This window comes from Mytilus trossulus, chromosome 3, assembly GCF_036588685.1.
Source record: "Mytilus trossulus isolate FHL-02 chromosome 3, PNRI_Mtr1.1.1.hap1, whole genome shotgun sequence".
NCBI classification, from domain to species: Eukaryota; Metazoa; Mollusca; class Bivalvia; order Mytilida; family Mytilidae; genus Mytilus; species Mytilus trossulus.
The window spans coordinates 47,257,337-47,278,993 of NC_086375.1; the positions used below are offsets into that span (position 1 = coordinate 47,257,337).

General features: G+C 33.0%; 1 protein-coding gene across 1 annotated transcript; it reads right to left on the reverse strand.

Moving 5' to 3' along the window:
* Positions 1-16,304: 16,304 nt before the first annotated feature.
* On the reverse strand, positions 16,305-21,241 carry LOC134710829 (galaxin-like). Its single transcript, XM_063571225.1, has 6 exons — positions 21,193-21,241; positions 19,950-20,078; positions 18,648-18,800; positions 17,588-17,839; positions 17,107-17,302; positions 16,305-16,494 (listed from the first exon to the last, which is right to left on the reverse strand). Exons 1-6 carry the CDS (start codon positions 21,239-21,241, stop codon positions 16,305-16,307), a joined length of 969 nt encoding a protein of 322 aa, XP_063427295.1.
* Between the last annotated feature and the right edge of the window lie 416 nt (positions 21,242-21,657).

Genomic DNA, 21,657 nt, shown 5'->3' on the forward strand with positions numbered 1-21,657 from the left:
GTACAAAGTGGTATGTGTACCACTAGGGTATATGAACAAAGTGTTATGTGTACCACAAGGGACGTCCAGTAAGTGTTATATGTACCACTAGGGTACGTGAACAGAGTGTTATATGTCCCACTAGGGACGTCAACAAAGTGTTGTGTATCAAAAGGGCACGTGAACACAGTGTTATGTGTACCACTAGAGTACGTCATCAAAGTGTTATGTGTACCACTAGGGACGTCAACAAAGTGTTATGTGTACCACAAGGGACGTCAACAAAGTGTTATGTGTACCCGGTACGTGAACAAAGTGTTCTATGTATCACTTGGGACGTGAACAAACTGTTATGTGTACCACTAGGGTACTAGAACAGAGTAATATGTGTACCACTAAGGACGTCAACAAAGTGTTATATGTACCACTAGGGACGTCAACAAAGTGGTATGTGTACCAATAGGGAACGTGAACAAAGTGTTATGAGTACCACTAGGGTACGTGAAGAAAGTGTTATGATTACCATTATGATACTTGAACAAAGTGTTATGTGTACCACTAGGGTACGTGAACAAAGTGTTATGTGTACCACGAGGGAAGTCAACAAAGTGTTATGTGTACCACTAGGGACGTCAACAAAGTGTTAGTGTACCAATAGGGTACGTGAACAAAATGGTATGTGTACCACTAGGGTACGTGAAGACAGTGTAATGTGTACCATTATGATACTTCAACAAAGTGTTATGTGTACCACTAGGGTACGTGTACAAAGTGGTATGTGTACCACTAGGGTATATGAACAAAGTGTTATGTGTACCACAAGGGACGTCCAGTAAGTGTTATATGTACCACTAAGGTACGTGAACAGAGTGATATATGTTCCACTAGGGACGTCAACAAAGTGTTGTGTATCAAAAGGGCACGTGAACACAGTGTTATGTGTACCACTAGAGTACGTCATCAAAGTGTTATGTGTACCATTATGATACTTGAACAAAGTGTTATGTGTACCACTAGGGTACGTGAACAAAGTGTAATATCTACCACTAGGGACGTCAACAAAGTGTTATGTGTACCACTAGGGTACGTGAACAAAGTGGTATGTGTACCACTAGGGACGTCAACAGAGTAATATGTGTACCACTTAGGACGTCAACAAAGTGTTATATGTACCACTAGGGACGTCAACAAAGTGGTATGTGTACCAATAGGGAACGTGAACAAAGTGTTATGAGTACCACTAGGGTACGTGAAGAAAGTGTTATGATTACCATTATGATACTTGAACAAAGTGTTATGTGTACCACTAGGGTACGTGAACAAAGTGTAATGTGTACCATTATGATACTTGAACAAAGTGTTATGTGTACCACTAGGGTACGTGAACAAAATGTAATATCTACCACTAGGGACGTCAACAAAGTGTTTATGTGTACCACTAGGGTACGTGAACAAAGTTGTATGTGTACCACTAGGGTACTAGAACAGAGTAATATGTGTACCACTAAGGACGTCAACAAAGTGTTATATGTACCACTAGGGACGTCAACAAAGTGTTATATGTACCACTAGGGACGTCAACAAAGTGGTATGTGTACCAATAGGGAACGTGAACAAAGTGTTATGAGTACCACTAGGGTACGTGAAGAAAGTGTTATGATTACCATTATGATACTTGAACAAAGTGTTATATGTACCACTAGGGTACGTGAACAAAGTGTAATGTGTACCATTATGATACTTGAACAAAGTGTTATGTGTACCACTAGGGTACGTGAACAAAGTGTAATATCTACCACTAGGGACGTCAACAAAGTGTAATGTGTACCATTATGATACTTGAACAAAGTGTTATGTGTACCGCTAGGGTACGTAAACAAAGTGTTATATGTACCACTTTATACGTCAACAAAGTGTTATGTGAATCTATAAGGCACGTGAACAAAGTGTTATGTGTACCACTAGAGTACGTCATCAAAGTCTTATGTAAACCAATAGGGACGTCAAAAAAGTGTTATGTGTACCACAAGGGACGTCAACAAAGTGTTATGTGTACCACAAGGGACGTCAACAAAGTGTTATGTGTACCACAAGGGACGTCAACAAAGTGTTATGTTTACCAATAGGGTACGTGAACAAAGTGTTATGTGTACCACTAGGGTACGTAAAGAAAGTGTAATGTGTACCATTATGATACTTGAACAAAGTGTTATGTGTACCCGGTACGTGAATAAAGTGTTATGTGTACCATTAGGGATGTGAACAAAGTGTTGTGTATTACTAGGGTACGTGAACTATGTGTACCACTAGGGTACGTGATCAAAGTGTTATGTGTACCACTAGGATACGTGAAGAAAGTATAAGGTGTACTATTATGATACTTGAACAAGGGTTATGTGTACCATTAGGGTACGTGAGCAAAGAGTTATGTGTACCAATAGGTACGTCAACAAAGTGTTATGTGTACCCGGTACGTGAACAAAGCGGTATGTGTACCACTAGGGACGTCAACAAAGTGTTATGTGTACACTAGGGACGTCAACAAAGTGTTATGTGTACCACTAGGTACGTCAACAAAGTGTTATGTGTACCCGGTACGTTAACAAAGCGGTATGTGAACCACAAGGGACGTTAACAAAGTGTTATGTGTACACTAGGGACGTCAACAAAGTGTTATGTGTACCATTAGGGTACGTGAACAAGGTGTTACGTGTACCACTAAGGTACGTTAACAAAGTGTTATATGTACCACTTGGGAGGTCAACAAAGTGTTATGTGTATCTATAGGGCACGTGAACAAAGTGTTATGTGTACCACTAGAGTACGTCATTAAAGTGTTATGTGTACAACTAGGGTACATGAACATAGTGTTATGTGTACCACTAGGGTACATGAACAAAGTGTTATGTGTACCACTAGGTACGTCAACAAAGTGTTATGTGTACCCGGTACGTTAACAAAGCGGTATGTGAACCACTAGGGACGTTAACAAAGTGTTATGTGTACACAAGGGACGTCAACAAAGTGTTATGTGTACCATTAGGGTACGTGAACAAGGTGTTACGTGTACCACTAAGGTACGTAAACAAAGTGTTATATGTACCACTTGGGAGGTCAACAAAGTGTTATGTGTATCTATAGGGCACGTGAACAAAGTGTTATGTGTACCACTAGAGTACGTCATTAAAGTGTTATGTGTACAACTAGGGTACATGAACATAGTGTTATGTGTACCACTAGGGTACATGAACAAAGTGTTATGTGTACCACTAGGTTCGTCAACAAAGTGTTATGTGTACTACTACGGTACGTGAACAAAGTTCATATGTAAAAACTTGGGACGTGAACAAAGTGTTATGTGTTCCACAAGGGTACGTGAACAAAGTGTGATGTGTACCATTATGATACTTGAACAAATTGTTATGTGTACCACTAGGGTACGTGAACAAAGTGTTATATCTACCACTAGGGACGTCGACAAAGTGTTATGTGTACCACTAGGGAACATGAACAAAGTGTTATGCGTACCACTAGGGTACGTAAACAAAGTGTTATATGTACCACTTGGGACGTCAACAAAGTGTTATGTGTACCACTAGGGTACGTAAACAAAGTGTTATATGTACCACTTGGGACGTCAACAAAGTGTTATGTGTATCTATAGGGCACGTGAACAAAGTGTTTTGTGTACCACAAGGGACGTCAACAAAGTGTTATGTTTACCAATAGGGTACATGAACAAAGTGTTATGTGTACCACTAGGGTACGTGAACAAAGTGTAATGTGTACCATTATGATACTTGAACAAAGTATAATGTGTACCCGGTACGTGAATAAAGTGTTATATGTACCACTAGGGACGTGAACAAAGTGTTATGTGTACCACTAGGGTACGTGAACGTATTGTTATGTGTACCAATAGGGTAGGTAAACAAAGTGTTATGTGTACCACTAGGGTACGTGAAGAAAGTATAATGTGTACTATTATGATACTTGAACAAAGTGTTATGTGTACCACTAGGGTACGTGAACAAAGAGTTATGTGTACCACTAGGTACGTCAACAAAGTGTTATGTGTACCTGGTACGTGAACAAAGTGTTATGTGTACCACTAGGGACGTGAACAAAGTGTTATGTGTACCACTAGGGACGTGAACAAAGTGTTATGTGTACCACTAGGGTACGTGAACAAAATGTTATGTGTACCACTATGGTACGTAAACAAAGTGTTATATGTACCACTTGGGACGTCAACAAAGTGTTATGTGTATCTATAGTGCATGTGAACAAAGTGTTGTGTACAACTAGGGTACATGAACAAAGTGTTATGTGTACCACTAGGTACGAAAACAAAGTGTTATGTGTACCACTACGGTACGTGAACAAAGTGTTATTTTTAACCACTAGGGACGTGAACAAAGTGTTATGTGTACCACAAGGGTACGTGAACTAAGTGTTATGTTTACCACTAGGGTACGTGAACAAAGTGTTATATGTTCCACTAGGGTATGTGAACAAAGTGTTATGTGTACCACTAGGGACGTCAACAAAGTGTTATGTGTACCAATAGGGTACGTGAAAAAAGTATAATGTGTACTATTATGATACTTGAACAAAGTGTTATGTGTACCACTAGGGTACGTGAACAAAGAGTTATGTGTACCACTAGGTACGTCAACAAAGTGTTATGTGTACCCGGTACGTGAACAAAGTGGTATGTGTACCACTAGGGACGTCAACAAAGTGTTATGTGTACCACTAGGGTACGTGAAGAAAGTATAATGTGTACTATTATGATACTTGAACAAAGTGTTATGTGTACCACTAGGGTACGTGAACAAAGAGTTATGTGTACCACTAGGTACGTCAACAAAGTGTTATGTGTACCCGGTACGTGAACAAAGTGGTATGTGTACCACTAGGGACGTGAACAAAGTGTTATGAGTACCACTAGGTACGTCAACAAAGCGTGTTGTGTACCACTACGGTACGTGAACAAAGTGTTATATGTAACCACTAGGGATGTGAACAAAGTGTTATGTGTACCACAAGGGTACGTGAACAAAGTGTTATGTGTACCACTAAGGTATGTGAAAAAAGTTTTATGTGTACCATTAGGGACGTCAACAAAGTGTTATGTGTACCACTAGGGACGTCAACAAAGTATTATGTGTACCACTAGGGTACGTCAACAAAGTGTTATGTGTACCACTAGGGACGTCAACATAGTGTTATGTGTACCACTAGGGTATGTGAACAAAGTGTTATGTGTACCACTAGGGTATGTTAACAAATTGTTATTTGTACCACTAGGGTACGTGAACAAAGTGTTATATGTTCCACTAGGGTACGTGAACAAAGTGTTATGTGTACCACTAGGGACGTCAACAAAGTGTTATTTGTACCACTAGGGTACGTGAACAAAGTGTTATGTGTTCCACTAGGGTACGTGAACAAAGTGTTATGTGTACCACTAGGGACGTCAACAAAGTGTTATGTGTACCACTAGGGTACGTGAACAAAATGTTATGTGTACCACTAAGGTACGTAAACAAAGTGTTATATGTACCACTTGGGACGTCAACAAAGTATTATGTGTATCTATAGGGCATGTGAACAAAGTGTTGTGTACAACTAGGGTACATGAACAAAGTGTTATGTGTACCACTAGGTACGAAAACAAAGTGTTATGTGTACCACTACGGTACGTGAACAAAGTGTTATATGTAACCACTAGGGACGTGAACAAAGTGTTATGTGTACCACAAGGGTACGTGAACTAAGTGTTATGTTTACCACTAGGGTACGTGAACAAAGTGTTATGTGTACCATAAGGGACGTCAACAAAGTGTTATGTGCACCACTAGGGACGTCAACCAAGTATTATGTTTACCACTAGGGTACGTAAACAAAGTGTTATGTGTACCACTAGGGTACGTGAAAAAAGTGGTATGTGTACCACGAGGGTATGTGAACAAAGTGTTATGTATACCACTAGGGACGTCAACAAAGTGTTATGTGTACCACTAGGGTATGTGAACAAATTGTTATTTGTACCACTAGGGTACGTGAACAAAGTGTTATATGTTCCACTAGGGTACGTGAACAAAGTATTATGTGTACCACTAGGGACGTCAACAAAGTGTTATGTGTACCAATAGGGTACGTAAACAAAGTGTTATGTGTACCACTAGGGTACGTGAAGAAAGTATAATGTGTACTATTATGATACTTGAACAAAGTGTTATGTGTACCACTAGGGTACGTGAACAAAGAGTTATGTGTACCACTAGGTACGTCAAAAAAGTGTTATGTGTACCACTAGGGACGTGAACAAAGTGTTATGTGTTCCACTAGGGTACGTGAACAAAGTGTTATTTGTACCACTAGGGACGTCAACAAAGTGTTATTTGTACCACTAGGGTACGTGAACAAAGTGTTATATGTACCACTATGGACGTTAACAAAGTGTTATGTGTACCACTAGGGACGTCAACAAAGTGTTATTTGTACCACTAGGGTACGTGAACAAAGTGTTATATGTACCACTATGGACGTTAACAAAGTGTTATGTGTACCACTATGGACGTTAACAAAGTGTTATATATACCACTAGGGTACGTGAACAAAGTGTTATGTGTACCACTAGGGACGTCAACAAAGTGTTATGTGTACCACTAGGGTACGTGAACAAAGTGTTACGTGTACCACTAGGATATGTTAACAAATTGTTATTTGTACCACTAGGATACGTGAAGAAAGTGTTGTGTGAACCTTGCTGGTGCGTGATCGACTTGTTATGCGAACCTCTAACGTATGTTTAACAAAATGAATCATTTAAAGAACAGACCTTCATGTTTCTTAAAAGGCTCATCGTAGTTACCAAGACTTTGTTGGTAAACATTCCGAATTAACTTCGATTAATTCACAAATAATAAACGATGAGCTTGAATAAAAGATTCTGGGTACTGACGTTGTTTATCATCTTAATAAGGTGTTAAAGAACTCTCATGTTTTCTTTGTAATTTGTTACTTTTGATATTTAGTTTATTTTAAGAAATAGTCCGGTACTTATAAATCCCGTTATTGTGTTATTATGCTATGGTAAATTTTTTTACTCTTGTCTTTCGTTTAGGGAGCTACCATTTGATTTTTATGGGGGGCTAGGATGAAATTTGAAAAAAATAGGCAGGACAGGAGTTTTGATTAAAAAAAAAAGGCAGGATGAGACACTTGCAAAAAAAAAAAGCCAGGACGACAATTTAGGTAAAAAAGTCAGGATAAACTAAAAAAAAAAAGGCAGGATCGAACAGAGTGAAAAATAAAAAGGCAGGACAGAGATTACAGTAAAAAAAAAAAGGCAGGACAAAATTTTTCATCCTAGCCCCCCATAAAAATCAAATGGTAGCTCCCTTAGCTAATATGATTTTTCTATATGCCTTTTTGTTTGGCTTTGTTGACATATTTGCTTGTTTTATAGTGATAAACACAATGTTGACTGCTGTAACCCTTTTCTTTTTTACATGATTAACTTTTATGTCTGTTTTTTTTCACACATCGTTGTCAATATAACGGAATTGTATGCGACTGTCAAAGAGAGGCGAAAGATACCGAAGAGACATTCAAACTCATAGATTGAAAATAAACTGACAATGCCATGGTTAAAAAGAACTAGACAGACAAACAATAGTACACAAGACCCAACATAGAAATTTAAATATAAGCAACACGAATCCCACCAAAATACTGGGGTGATCTCAGGTGCTCCGGAAGGGTACACAGATCATGCTCAATATGTACGTGTTGCTCATATTATTACAAAACCGGTAAATAGTCGTAATGCGGTTGGTCACATTACTTGAAAGTGGGAGGTTTATCTAGCTATGAAGTCAGATTTATTCCATACTTTTCTAAATTAGAAAATGCCTTAATCAAATAAGAAATATGACAGTTGTTATCCATTCGTTAGATGTAATTGAGCTTATGATTTTGTCATTTGCTCAGGGTCTTTCCGTTTATATTTCACTCGGATTTCGATATTTTTGTTATTTTACTTTTTTTCTTTGCTACTTTAAAATATGTCAATGTTATACAAATAAATCATGATGTAACGCAATTTATAAAGACGGTAAAATCACTTTTATGTATGAATAAATAAATTCAATCAAAATATAAAAAAAGCTTATACAATGCTGTCAATAATAAAACAAAAATCATAAAAAATACATTTCAAACATGGTATAAAAATTTGACACACATACATAAGGCAGTAAAGTTTAATATAGCTTAAAATGTAAAACAAAAGCATATTTTAAATATGTGGAAATAATTACTACATCTTTGTTATACTATGTTTATTTTTGTCATATCTCTTTTTGGAACTGACTAAATTGACATCGTGAAAATATTTGGAAAGTCCAGTTCGTTATGACTATTTATAAAGTATACGACACTCCTATATAAAATTGTCAATTCAGTCCATCCTAGTATCTGACCTGTGCAATTTATATTACTTCCTATATAAATACTTCTGTTTCTTATGTAACATTTTCTGTCAATAAAACTGATAGTTTATGCCTGAAAAACTTTTAAATATCTGCGAAAATTCCATAAACTAAGAATTTGATAAAAAAAAAACTAGTACACGTGTTTTGGAATATTGTATTCAAATGTCAAAATAAAATTGCACGATTTCCAATATCATACTGGAGAAAGTTTCGTTATTTACTTAGTATAACACTAGTAGAGGTTTGATTATGTGCATTTATACAGCTACCGTTTGCAGATCCGTGTATAAAACAAAAAACATCGTATTAACTCGGGACATTGAAAGAAAAAGGCAAAAAATACCAAGGGACATTAACAAACAAAAAATATGATTCATAGAAAATTGGATATCACATTACCCAAAAGAATATTCGTATAACACAAAGTTATCATATTTTCTTGTCAATCCGTTTAAAATTGTTGGATTTTAAATGTTTATTGGTAAAAGTTGGGTTTTATCCTGGTCATTTGTGTGAGACAGCGAGAGTCTAAATATGACTAAAAAGAAAATGTTGACCATGTGTCAATGAGACAACATTAACAATATGAATTCAGAAAGACACATCGACATGTTGACTTATAATCACTTATACTCTTCAAACATTACGTTGAATTTCTATAAATCGTTTTAGTATGGAAAGGAGCTTTTAAATTTTGGCCCGATTGCAAGATATGTTTTAGACAATATTCATGGTTTCAAAAATCATGGAGGAGCAAAAAATCTAAATGTAGCTAATATTTACAATACAAAAATATTAAAAATCTCTAGGAAATATTCATTCATATTTTAAATCACATTTATAGTCAGTTTAACAAATAACGTTTATAACTAGACACGCCTACATACATTTAAAGTCATCTGCTGTACAAGGCAACAACAGGAAGAAGTCCATGAAATTGAAAAAAAATATGTTTAAGAATAACCATCTTGTGAAATCATTAATCATACCCGAGAAATCATATGACATAACATCACGCTTTTACGCTTTGTATGTGCAATAAATAGTATGATAACATAATGAGAATTGATATAATATATAAAAAAAAAATTTGCATTTTGTCATTTAATTTTTTTTTTTACTGTATACTGAATATTGGTGAATGCCAGTTATAAGTAAGTCATTATGCAAAAAAAAAATTATTTGATTGTCGCCGCATTATGAAAATTAATATAAACTACGTTCACAAAAGATGAAAAACAAGATGAAGAAAGATATAAGTACATGGTCTTATAAATATCAAAGATTCCAGTATAAGGAAGTATGAAAGGATTGATTGATGACGGTTAAACACTGCGTGGGGATTATGAGTCTATGTTGCATCGACACTAAATTTGTCAAAATAAATAGTCAGGCAAAATATTCATCATATATATAAAATATCGTTCTTACTCAATAATTTACCGTCTAGTTGTACATATACATGTAACTATCAAAATATTTAAAAAAAATATAAAATACAAAACTTATTTAAATTATCAAGTCATGTAAAAAGATAAATATACATATATTATATACAAATTATCGTCTAAAAGTGTACAAAACAAACCCAATATATCAAAAATAAAGCAGTAAATTTATGTGTACAGAATTATTTAACATTCATCAGTATGATTACAATAAATTAAATCAATCTATTCTAAATTTTTTCTTGAAAGTTGTACTATTAAAAACTATTATAATTCTAAAATATGTATATTTACATCAGTATACCAATGTTATGAACTAAAATTATAATAAAGGGTAAAAAAAAACTTTAAAATAATCTTAGTGCGAAACTGATTCCTTGAACTTGGCCCCACCGAAAATTTATTATTTTATAATAGTATACCTGGAAATAAAGTGGGTAAACCAGCATGACACTGATATAATAGATTAAAACAAAGGTGCATGCATAAATATCATGATAATTCTTAAATTTGATGGCAATTTGAAGACAAAATGTACATCCTGGTATCTATGATGAGTGTGTTTTTTCTACATCGGCCTCAACTAATTGATTGAGTTTCTAGTGGTACCCAGTTTGTATCATATCTAAATTGACGTTATCATTACCACTGGTCACATGGTTTGGTTGAATATATATATTTTACAAACAAATTTCAAAATATATTACACTGACCAATTTCATTTTAGATTCTCAAAACGATTTTTTTGGTAAAGGTACCAATGAAACAAAGAACTACAGTTTTGAAACCAAAACTAAACTGTGCATCAGAGTTATATTAGAAATGGTTTCCTAAAAAATTCTGTCAAATAATCTCTTTTTACAATTACAATTGCATTACTAATTACTCTTCTTTTGTTTTCTTCTTTTTTTTATAAAGATAATACTCACCATTCATTTCTTTGAAAGGTAAGTTTGCTTTTGTTAGTAACATAACATTGTTAATGTTATTTCCATAAAAACGTTTACAATCGCAAGGAAATTTTATAATATTATTTGCATTCCTTCTCTGTTTTAAATTATTCACATTTCTTGTTACATTGTTCATATAAATTTTATTATGTTTGGATCTTATTCTTCCTCTGTTTCTATTTTTTTTTCTTCTTCGATATTTTATTTTCCAACTTACATTTCCTTGTGGTGAAGTTTTGATTTTCCGAAGGGCGTATTCTAAAATAAAAAGAAAGCTTTTATGAAATAGTTTCACAGATAAAAATTGTCACAATCACGTTCTATTTTATTAAAATTTTACTAACCGCTTTAGACTTCCCAACACCGGCGTTCGTACTTACATGGTCAACCAGATAGGTGAAACATGTGGAGAAGGATCTGTTTTCCATTCCAGAACAATTTTGAAATCATCACGGTTTTACGGTTCTCTACAAGTTGCTCAGTCCTTAATTTTTCATGATGCGTTTTCTTTTTTGTTATTTGCGTTTTGGTCGAAATTCGTTTTTAGCTATACATAACGTCATTCTATATTATATTATCGACATATGAGTTTGAATATCGCTCCGTCCTTTCATTTCTCTTATAAAGACCATGAATTGTTTTGAATAATTTGCTTGTCAATAACGTTGATACTCTTTAAATGTTTTTTTTCACGATTTAAATTTTAATCTCGATTTGAAACTCCTCCACAAAACAATAAGACAAAGTGATGATTTATCTTGACAATGTACAAAGTTCTCATTATTAAATAATGCTTAAGTTTTCTTGTCAAATGTTATCCCTCGATCCATTACTTAATGTAACTATGATTTCTTTTAAAATTTTCAAAACTAACAATTGATGTGAAGTTTACCTTTAAACATCTTCTGTTTCAGCTCCTTAACTTTCAGCATATCATTTCCAAGCCACATAGTTTTACAAACCAATGAACAAGAAAGAGGATTATTAAAAGATTTACTGAAAAAAAGATTTAAAATAAAGTAACGAATTTTCCGTACAACAAAACAACTACAAGAATGTAAATAATTAAAGCACTCCCAATTGGACACCTGTACAATCACAGCAATACTCAATGTTCACCTTAATTTATCAAATAAAAAAGTTCTTCGTGAACCATTTTTTTTGGCTTTAAAATGTTAGAAACACTTTATTCAATATTCAAATCGAACAATTGTCTTTATTTTTCGGTACTTAAGTCTATTAATTCATCAGCAACTACTTTTTAAAATAGAGGGATAAAATATTTTTTCATTTTGGTCAATTTTTCAAACAATACTTAAAAGAATCTTATGGATAAATTTTGTATCTACTTATACGTACTACATATCTATGAAATAAGCAAATTCTGTTGTTTTATATATTATAATAAACATGCAAGGGAAAAGAAAGTACGAAACAGAAAATGATAGAATTTGAAATCCAATTGATCAGAGAACAATGGAAGGTCTTTCCTCGTTAATTTTCTAAATGAACGTGAAGCTATACTTCAGGATTACTCATTGTTATTATTTGCGCAAAATCATAGGTTTCTTCAGGTAGCAATACACAGGTAGGAGTTTAGTTTCGTATTTTGGCCCCGGTGAATTTTTCAAATAGGAAAGTTATTGTGTAATAAAATTCATTTCTAGACAGCTGAGTACTAATTTAGCCCTAAAAGATGGGTTATAAGAGCATCAAGATTTTGTTTACATGTTTTGGGGGCTATTTTCTGTTTTACATTCCGTATTTTCATAGCTAGACCGGCCATAGGGCAAGAAATTATTGTAATCTTTACAAACTTTTTTTTTCTTTTTTTTCTACACGAAGTTTTTGACGCAATTTTACCAAAAAATGGAATGATTTTCATTTAATTTGCTGAATGTTATATGTAAACTGTTTCAGATAAGGTATTACTTCAAGCGATTAAAATTCTACATTTAGTCAAATTTTGGGGAAATGTGGGACATCTTTTCATCCCTTTTTGCAATATTTTATAACAAATAATACATATTGTGGCCATGGATACATCCAAAAGAAATTATATTTTACCATTTTATATACTGGATATAAAATCTAGGGAAGATTCTGATCACATACATATGCACATTTATGACACAAACAGTAAGATAAATATTGCAAGAAAGCAATGAAAAGGGGATGGTAAAATGTATAAGGGCAAATTCTAATATTTTTCCTAACTGTTTATTGCTACCTCATACTGTTTCAATGAATATATGTTTCTTTATATTTTTGCCTGAAAAAAATAACCGTCGACTTCCGGTTTAACAAATGTCATTTCTGATCTCACATGATAGCTTTATTTACACTGTACCAAGTTTAAGAAATAAATAAATAAAATTAAATCAAAAAAATTCGGGGGCAATAACTCTTATAGGATTGTTTCCGGCAAAATGTTTCATATCTTCATCACAACCTGGCATTCATTTTGCTAATTAGTTCTTTAATATATATCTTTAAAGGTGACAGATGAGTTCACAAGAAAACGTCAAAATTTAGAACATGATCTTGACCTTTGACCTTGGTCTCAATGTCATTTTAGTGAACCAAAGACCTAAAACAGAAACACATAAGGTCTCTACCACTTAACAATCCTGTTATACAATAATAGTTAAGGTAAATTGATGGTATACCGCCATCTTGATTTGTACAATCACAGTACAAAATCGGTCTAGTTATTTGCCTAAATCTGCAAATTTGGAGACAGATTTGCAATTCAATTGTTAGAAGTTTTTTCTATTTAAAGAAAACTTGTTAATTAATTGTATTATACAAAATATTTTAACAAATATCATTTTCTTTGGTTTAAAAATATTTTTTTTCAAATGAGCCATTTAAGGGGAGATAACTCTTTTGGTACAAAATTTATACTGGGCTAATAGTGAAATTTTTTATATTTACTTGTAGCAAGAAAACAAGTTCGGTGACACCATGTTTTCTTTTTATTTTCTTAAAACATATTATGAAACCTTTCTTCTCACAATTTATTTCAAAATTCTATCTCATAGAATTTTTTTTATGCACACTAATGTGTTTTTTCATGAACAAACTAACCAAATTTTGGCAATTTTCAACGACTCATAGCTTGAAAAATAGCACGGTGAGCCATACTTTTGATTAAATTTTTGAAAAGAGCATAGTAAAATCTTCATTTTGGCAAATTATAAAAAAAATCTGTCTCAAAAAATATATACTGGTGATCTACCTTAACTTATGTCAAATACAGAAAGTGGCATAGCTCTCATATGGAGTCTTCGTGTCGCTTCGGTCAAAATTGGATAAAACATCATGAGGATATAACGAGCAATTTGGTAAAATAAATTTGTCTATTTCTTTTACGGAATCGGAATAGATTCAGGAAAAACAAAAAGAGTGTTTTGGCAGATATAATATATATAAGCTGTGCCTTATCAGTATTAATCTTTCAGTTCAGGATGAATCCTGCATTTTATCTGTAATACTATTAATCTGCTTTGCCCATCAGTATCTAAAGTGAGAGGGATGTGTAATTCAATAAAAGGGATTTTGGACAATTTTCAAATAATTCGTGAAAAAACAAGACATTATTTTTTTAACATTAAAGAAGAGCTTACGCTCTTTACTCCTGGATCCGCCACTTTCCAGATTAATAGCTTGTATATTAGTTATAACTGATAATAATTTTGAGTTGTCGATGCGTCATTATTGTTTCAAAACTATCTAAAGTTTCATGTCTACAAACAAACAAAAAACAGCAACAAAAACAATGTAAAAAACAGCAACAAAAACGAATGAAAAAAACAGCAACAAAAACGAATGAAAAAAAACAGCAACAAAATTGTGTTCTATATAGCGATAAAAGCAAAATTTTGAAAGATGCATTGCATTCAATCCTGGTATCTTTGATGAGTTTATTTGCAGGAAAATAATGTAAAACTATTCATAGCAAAATATTTCTATGGTTGAACTATGAAATAGCCGTACGGATTTGCAACTAGCACATTCTAGATAATAAATGTTTCAAAATACAACTAAAAAATATCCTATGTAATATATTTGAAATAAGTGACACACTTACAACTATATTTGAAAGAATTGACACTGAAATAATAACCCAAAGTAAAGATATAAGTATGTAATGTATGTATTTTTTTTCAATATCTGCAAAATTCAGATTTAACGAATTCATTTTTTTCTGTGATTATCGAATACTTAGGCCTACATCATTAAATATAACTGTCATATTGTTTTTTTTTTATTCCATCCAATTGTTACCTTAGCCGTATTTGGTACATAGATATAGGAAGATGTGGTGTGAGTGCCAATGAGACAACTCTCCATCCAAATAACAATTTAAAAATTAACAACCTTTTTGTAATTTTGGGTCCTCAATGATTAAACATGTTTGACTTAGTAACTATTTTGATCTGAGCGTCACTAATGAGTCTTGTGAAGACGAAACGCGCGTCTGGTGTATTAAATTATAATCCTGGTACCTTTGATATCTATTTACACCACTGGGTCGATGGCACTGCTTGTGGATTTTCGTCCCCCAGGGTATCACCAGCCCAAAAGTCAGCACTTCGGTGTTGACATGAATATCAATGATATGGTCATTTTTATAAATTCCCTGTTACAAAACTTTGTAAAACTACGGATTTTCTTATCCCAGGAGTAGATAACCTTAGCCGTATATATTACAACCTTTTTGGAACTTTGGGTGCACAATGCTTTTCAACTTTTTCAATTGTTTAGCTTCCTAACTATTTTGATCTGAGCGTCACTAATGAGTCTTAAGTAGACGAAACGCTCGTCTGGCGTATTAAATTATAATCCTGATACCTTTGATATTTATTTACACCACTGTGTCGATGCCACTGCTGGTGGATTTTCGTCACCGAGGGTATCATCAGCCCAGTAGTCAGCACGAATATCAACGATGTGGTCATTTTTAGAAATTTCTTGTTACAAAACTTTGAATTTTTAGAAAAACTAAGGATTTTTTTATTCCGGGTGTAGATTACCTTATCCGTATTTGGTACAACCTTTTTGGAATTTTGGGTCCTCAATTTGTCGATTTTTTGGTCAATGCTTCTTTTTCTGAGGGCCTCGGGGAAGATTGTCAATGTAACTACGTGTGTAGCTTTCGCAAAATATAGTATTATTGTTGTTTATCTTATAATTAAACACTTGAAACTTTCAAATAAAATAAATGAAATAACCCTGTTTTCTATTTTTCATATAAAAAAAAAAACCCAATCAGAACCCATTTGAAATGTGATCAATACATATAAAAGCAGAAGTCCATTACAAGACTAGTAATATGACTTCTGATAAAGAGCCATATCCCTTCAAGTTTCAATGGATATTCAATGCATTCCTAAAAAGATACTCTATAAAATATGTTACCTGTTATTACGCATAACTCCATCCAGGCAAGTTTGATTTGTAGTAAAATAAGGCCGAACACAACAACATTGCATCTCATTAACAATTCCTTTCTCAACAAGTACTCCTTGACAACACAAATCAACAAATCTGTTGTAGGTATTCCATCCACACATATCTGGTTTACTTGTTTTGGAACTTGTAACACTGTAATAACATGAAGTTTGTTATTTCAAATTCCTTGTTGGCATTATGGGTTTTTTTCTGTATGTGCGTCCGTTCGTTCGTTCGTTCGTCCATCCATTTATCCCGCTTTAGGTTAAAGATTTGGTCAAGAATATTTTTTTCGAAGTCCAATCACCTTGAAACTTGCAAACAAATGTTCCCTTTTATATAATCTTACTTATTTTAATGCCAAATTGTTTTGACCGCAGTTGTTTAGTCCACTGGACATTGAAAATAATATTCGTGTACTAATTTTTGTTCTTGTTTCTGTCAAATATACTATATATGAATCGTATATCACGAACAGGTCAAGACTGCTCAAGTTTTTATGACTTTGACTTCGAGAAAAGAGAATGTCATAAATAATGTTCCAGCTGCTCAAGACTAACGATATGACTATTTCTGAAGGGTGATATTAAAGAGTAAAGAAAAGAGGATATCATCATTTTCGCCTCATACAGATAATTTTTAAAAACAACCATGTGGATATGAAAAAGGGTAGTGATCTTAAAAGGACAAAAAAAAACAGCTTTTAGTAGATCGTGTCAGGTCTTTGGAAAAATTCGTATTGCTCAGACTTAAATATTAACGTACCTCAGTTGACTAACAACGTCTTTTTGAGTGCAATTTTGCTTGGAGGCATCGTATAGTTCTATATTACCATTCACTAAACAACATTTATTTTCGTAACCAGTAATCTTGGAAATCTTTTCTTCACCACAACATACATATTTAGAAGTGTCCAGCTCCAGTCCATCGCAGCACTTATACTGTTCACCAATAATTGTGTCTATATAAAATAATAATGCGTATGGACCAAGTCACTCAAAAACATTTCACAATTTTATTTGTTTGAGAGTAAATTGGTCGAGTTTATACATCAATACATTCCTTTAAAAAGGCGTTTCCTGTTTATATAAAAAAAAATATTACTTGTTTAAATAAAAAAAGAAGATGTGGTATGATTGCCAATGAGACAACTATCCACAAAAGACCAAAATGACACAAACATTAACAATTATAGGTCACCGTACGGCGTATAGTTTTGTATATAGATCAATTTGTATTTTCTCACCTGAACTACACCATGCATGTCCCTTTGGAACAACATGACCATAGCTACAATCTGATGTTACTGCAGAATAAGGTACACCTTCACAACAGCCATTCTCCTTGTTGATAGTTTTCTTGTTGTACGAATTTATTCCGCAACATTTCTGGTTTGATGTCTTCTGATGAAGTTTTGCAGAAATAGAACTTTTATCCTTGCAACAAAAATACTGGTTTCTTTTATTTAATAGTTGTCCACAACATTCTCCATTTCTTCCTAAATGTAGAAATTATTCATGATAATATAACATACAATATCAACTAAATGGTCGAAGAAACAACAATATACAAATTCAATAAAACACTAATCCATACCAAGAACATCCAACTGAAGATTTGCAAGTTCAATAATTGTATTAATCTTTGGCTATTGTCTTAACGTGTACGTCTAAATTTGTAGCATGTTTGCAAATATACAAGATTAAACTTTAAAAAAGACATAAAAATGTTGTGATTCATCTCTAGATATCGTCTTTTTGTCTTTTCTTTTTGTCATGTTTTTTCCGTCTTTCTCCCATTTATGATTTGTATGTCATTTTTTATATAGATGTTAGCCCAGTCCTTTAATCTTTAACTTCCGCTCTAGAAATCAATGATGTCCTTTTTTTTAATGACAATTGATATAAGATATGTACTACAACTCAGTTATCCCAATTACCTAGAAATTAAAAAAAGTCTGCTACATGCCTGAACTTTCACTGTATAAACCTTATTACAAACGGGATATCACATTATTATGTGTACGGTGATGTTGATATCTCATCCATTACAGTTATTGAAGACCCAGACTTTCTGATATCACCTTCATGTAGAGCTAACGTTATGAGGAGAATTGCAGAGATAAATCTATCTCAGGATGCAGGGACTTTCCATACTAACTAGTATAGTCCCTACACGACGCTAACATAAATCATATTGAAAAGAAGTTGTATAAGTTATATGCACATGTAGTTCGTTTTACCTAATTTCAATTTATACATTTTTGGTATTTTCATTAAAACATATAAAAAAATAACATATCCTACCGTGTTCGTAATAAACATTTTCACAACAAACGCCTATCTTTTTGTCTTTTAATTCATTTTGGCAGCATTCGTAACTTTGTTTTTCGTCCTGGATTCTCCTTAGTTGATTCTCACAGCAGAAATGTGTTCGTATATTATAAACCTGATAACTGCCTGTAATTGTAAAAGGTTATAGTCATATATTTGAGTCTGCATGTTTCCTATTGTTCAAATTTAACAAGTAAAATTGTTTAATAGTTGTTGATAGAGAAAAGTACATGGGATGATTGGATATGCATTTGGCACAATATTTGTGAAGGTTTTAATTGTCTTAGCAACCGCGAAATTTAGAACATTTGTACAGGTAAGTGAAGCTTTGATAACATTCAATTTTGTTGTTCCATACTGACACGGAAAATTCTTTAACAAACAACACATCCCACAATCGTCCTCCTTCTTTGACCCTTTTTATTTATTTTAGTTTGAACACCGAAAAACTATAAAAGCTTTCATCAAAAGCTCTCGAATATGACGTTTTGGTGTCTAGAAGGTAGGCAAAATTCTCCACTCCGAACTTTCGGAACAAGACATGTATACAACATGAATAGAAGCGTGGTATCAATGAGACAGTAACAATGCGCTACAAAAAGACATCTGCATGCTAACATATAATATGCAATATAAGGAAGACAATAAAGCTAGATATCATTGAAACAAAAAACGGGGTGTAAATTCAAAATAAAAGTACATTACAATACATATTTGTTCTATCCAAGGACAATAACTAAAAATAATTCCATTTCAAGAGAAAAGAGCATACAGGTTTCCAAGACCTTGCTCTTATGATATCTAAATATGTGATATCTGTTTAAAAAAAATGTATTCTTTGATATAAACTTTGTCGTTTGTCTGAATGTGTTACATATAAATTTGTGTTTCGTTCATTTTTTATATAAATAATGCCGTTAGTGTTCTCGTCTAAATTGTTTTACATTGTCATTTCGGGGCCTCTTATAGTTTACTAGCGGTATGGACTTTGCTCATTGTTGAAGGCCGTATAGTGATCTATAGTTGTTAATTACTGTGTCATTTTGGTCTCTTGTCTCAGTGTCATTGCCAATCAAAATTGATTTGCGAGAGCTTACTATGCAATTTTCCAGTATAATTTTCATTTCCAATGCAGTGCATTTTAATTGACTGTTTTGGTTGCTTATTTACCAAGTATACTGGAATAAAAGGATGGAAATTAAATCTGAAACATTTATTTAACCGACATAAATAAAAAATGAAAAACAAATGTAAAATATCACAATCTTTTATTACCGTCACAACATGCAAAGTTGTCTGCTCCAACAGTTTTATTATAAATTCCACCATTACAGCATCCTTCATTCAAGTCACTGTAAGACCGGAGTCGTCCATCCTTTCCAAGACAATATTTTGTCCGTACCCCTGGTATAAAAATATTAAATTGTGGAAAAATCACAACTTTTTTATTATATTTAATCATGGACGTATAACTCCTTAATTTACTTAACAAGAAACACATTAACATTTTATGTGCTCAAAGAAATATTACAAGAGTAAATAAAGCTTATACAGTCCATATCAACGGAGTTGATAAACGGATTTTAATATATGTGTACACATTAAAGCAATTTAGTAGAATTTCACACTAAAAAAAGTTAAGAGTAAGAACTTTGATGGATTTATAAGTTTGATTTTCAAGAATTTAAGTTCAAAAATATTTATTTCAGTTATATGATAGGTATGAAGATTCTATGAAGATACCGATTGAATAGCTGCATACTGCAAATAAAAGAATACTGTTGATCCCTTGATGTCTCATTTTCAAATGAGTTGATTAAGTTCAGAAGTAGTCTTCATCTAAAGTTTCAATGATGTCCATCTATTAATAATAAATTTAATTAGTTCGGTTTCTATTTATTATATAGATGCAATTTTGAAAATTTTCCATTAGATCAGATAAAGGGAGAAAACTCGAAACTATCTATGAAACATGCATTGTTTTAACGAAATATAGCTACAAACACACTTGTATAATACTTTTTTAATCTATTTTATTTCTTCAGATTTATTCTAACTAGATTTGCCATAAATTTTTTTTGGTCAAATTATCGATGTGTACGCAGCTGCGTTTTTGCGTACGGTTTGCTAAGCGCCTATAGACTGTGTTATAGGAAAAGTTTTTAATGGAAGGATCTTAGACAAGTGCATTGAATAAAACTCCAAAATTGTTAATATACTGCCTAGCTTTAAACAATTGAACTCGGAATAACAACAAATAAATTCCCATAAAATTAGATAATATCAATATGCATAGAAACAAAGTATAAAAACATGAGAGGGAAAGGGGTTTATAGATAATAATATATAACTCATATCTTACCCTTTAACTAATCAAATTTCTAATCATAATAGTACATTAAAACTTGGTTATACAAGCTTGAAGCAAATGAATGCCAACATTTTCTATAAACGAAGAGGCGATACTGATAAACAAATTTGTCAACTACTTTGCATTTCTAGAAATAAAAAAACTTACTAGGTACAGGTGAAAAAGGTCGATCCACGTACATAATTTTTGTATCCATTTCCTACAGACCAAGCCAAGAGTATTACATGAAGAAACTGCTTTTGGCATGTAACATTTGCAGCGTATCATCATCATCCATCAAATATATATGTGAAAACTGTATTAAGCTCAAATGTAATGCACCGTAAAGAAATAGATTTTGAAATAATTTTCTTACCTGTTACACAGTAATCATATATCATGAACATTATAAACGTACAAAGCAAATATCTGGACATTTCTGCAGATTATTTGCAGTGTAAAAAATATCTCTTGACATGGCCTTTTATATACAAGGTATTGCACCCAAAGCTGTTGAGTGTTGTTTTAAATTTTAAAAAGGGGAGTTTTTAACTTATTTTAAGAAATAAAATTTTCCTGAAATATATATATATATACATTCAGTCACATCATTACCTGACTACAATGCCTCAT

What these genes read in the sequence shown, in the direction of transcription:
- LOC134710829 (XM_063571225.1), bottom strand. Translation starts at nt 21,241, where the DNA reads ATGGATACAAAAATTATGTACGTGGATCGACCTTTTTCACCTGTACCT. An exon ending in CAACTTTGCATGTTGTGACG is followed by an intron (nt 18,801 to 19,949) that starts GTAATAAAAGAT and finishes TTACAATTACAG; the next exon opens with GCAGTTATCAGGTTTATAAT. An exon ending in GACGTTGTTAGTCAACTGAG is followed by an intron (nt 16,495 to 17,106) that starts GTACGTTAATAT and finishes ATGTTATTACAG; the next exon opens with TGTTACAAGTTCCAAAACAA.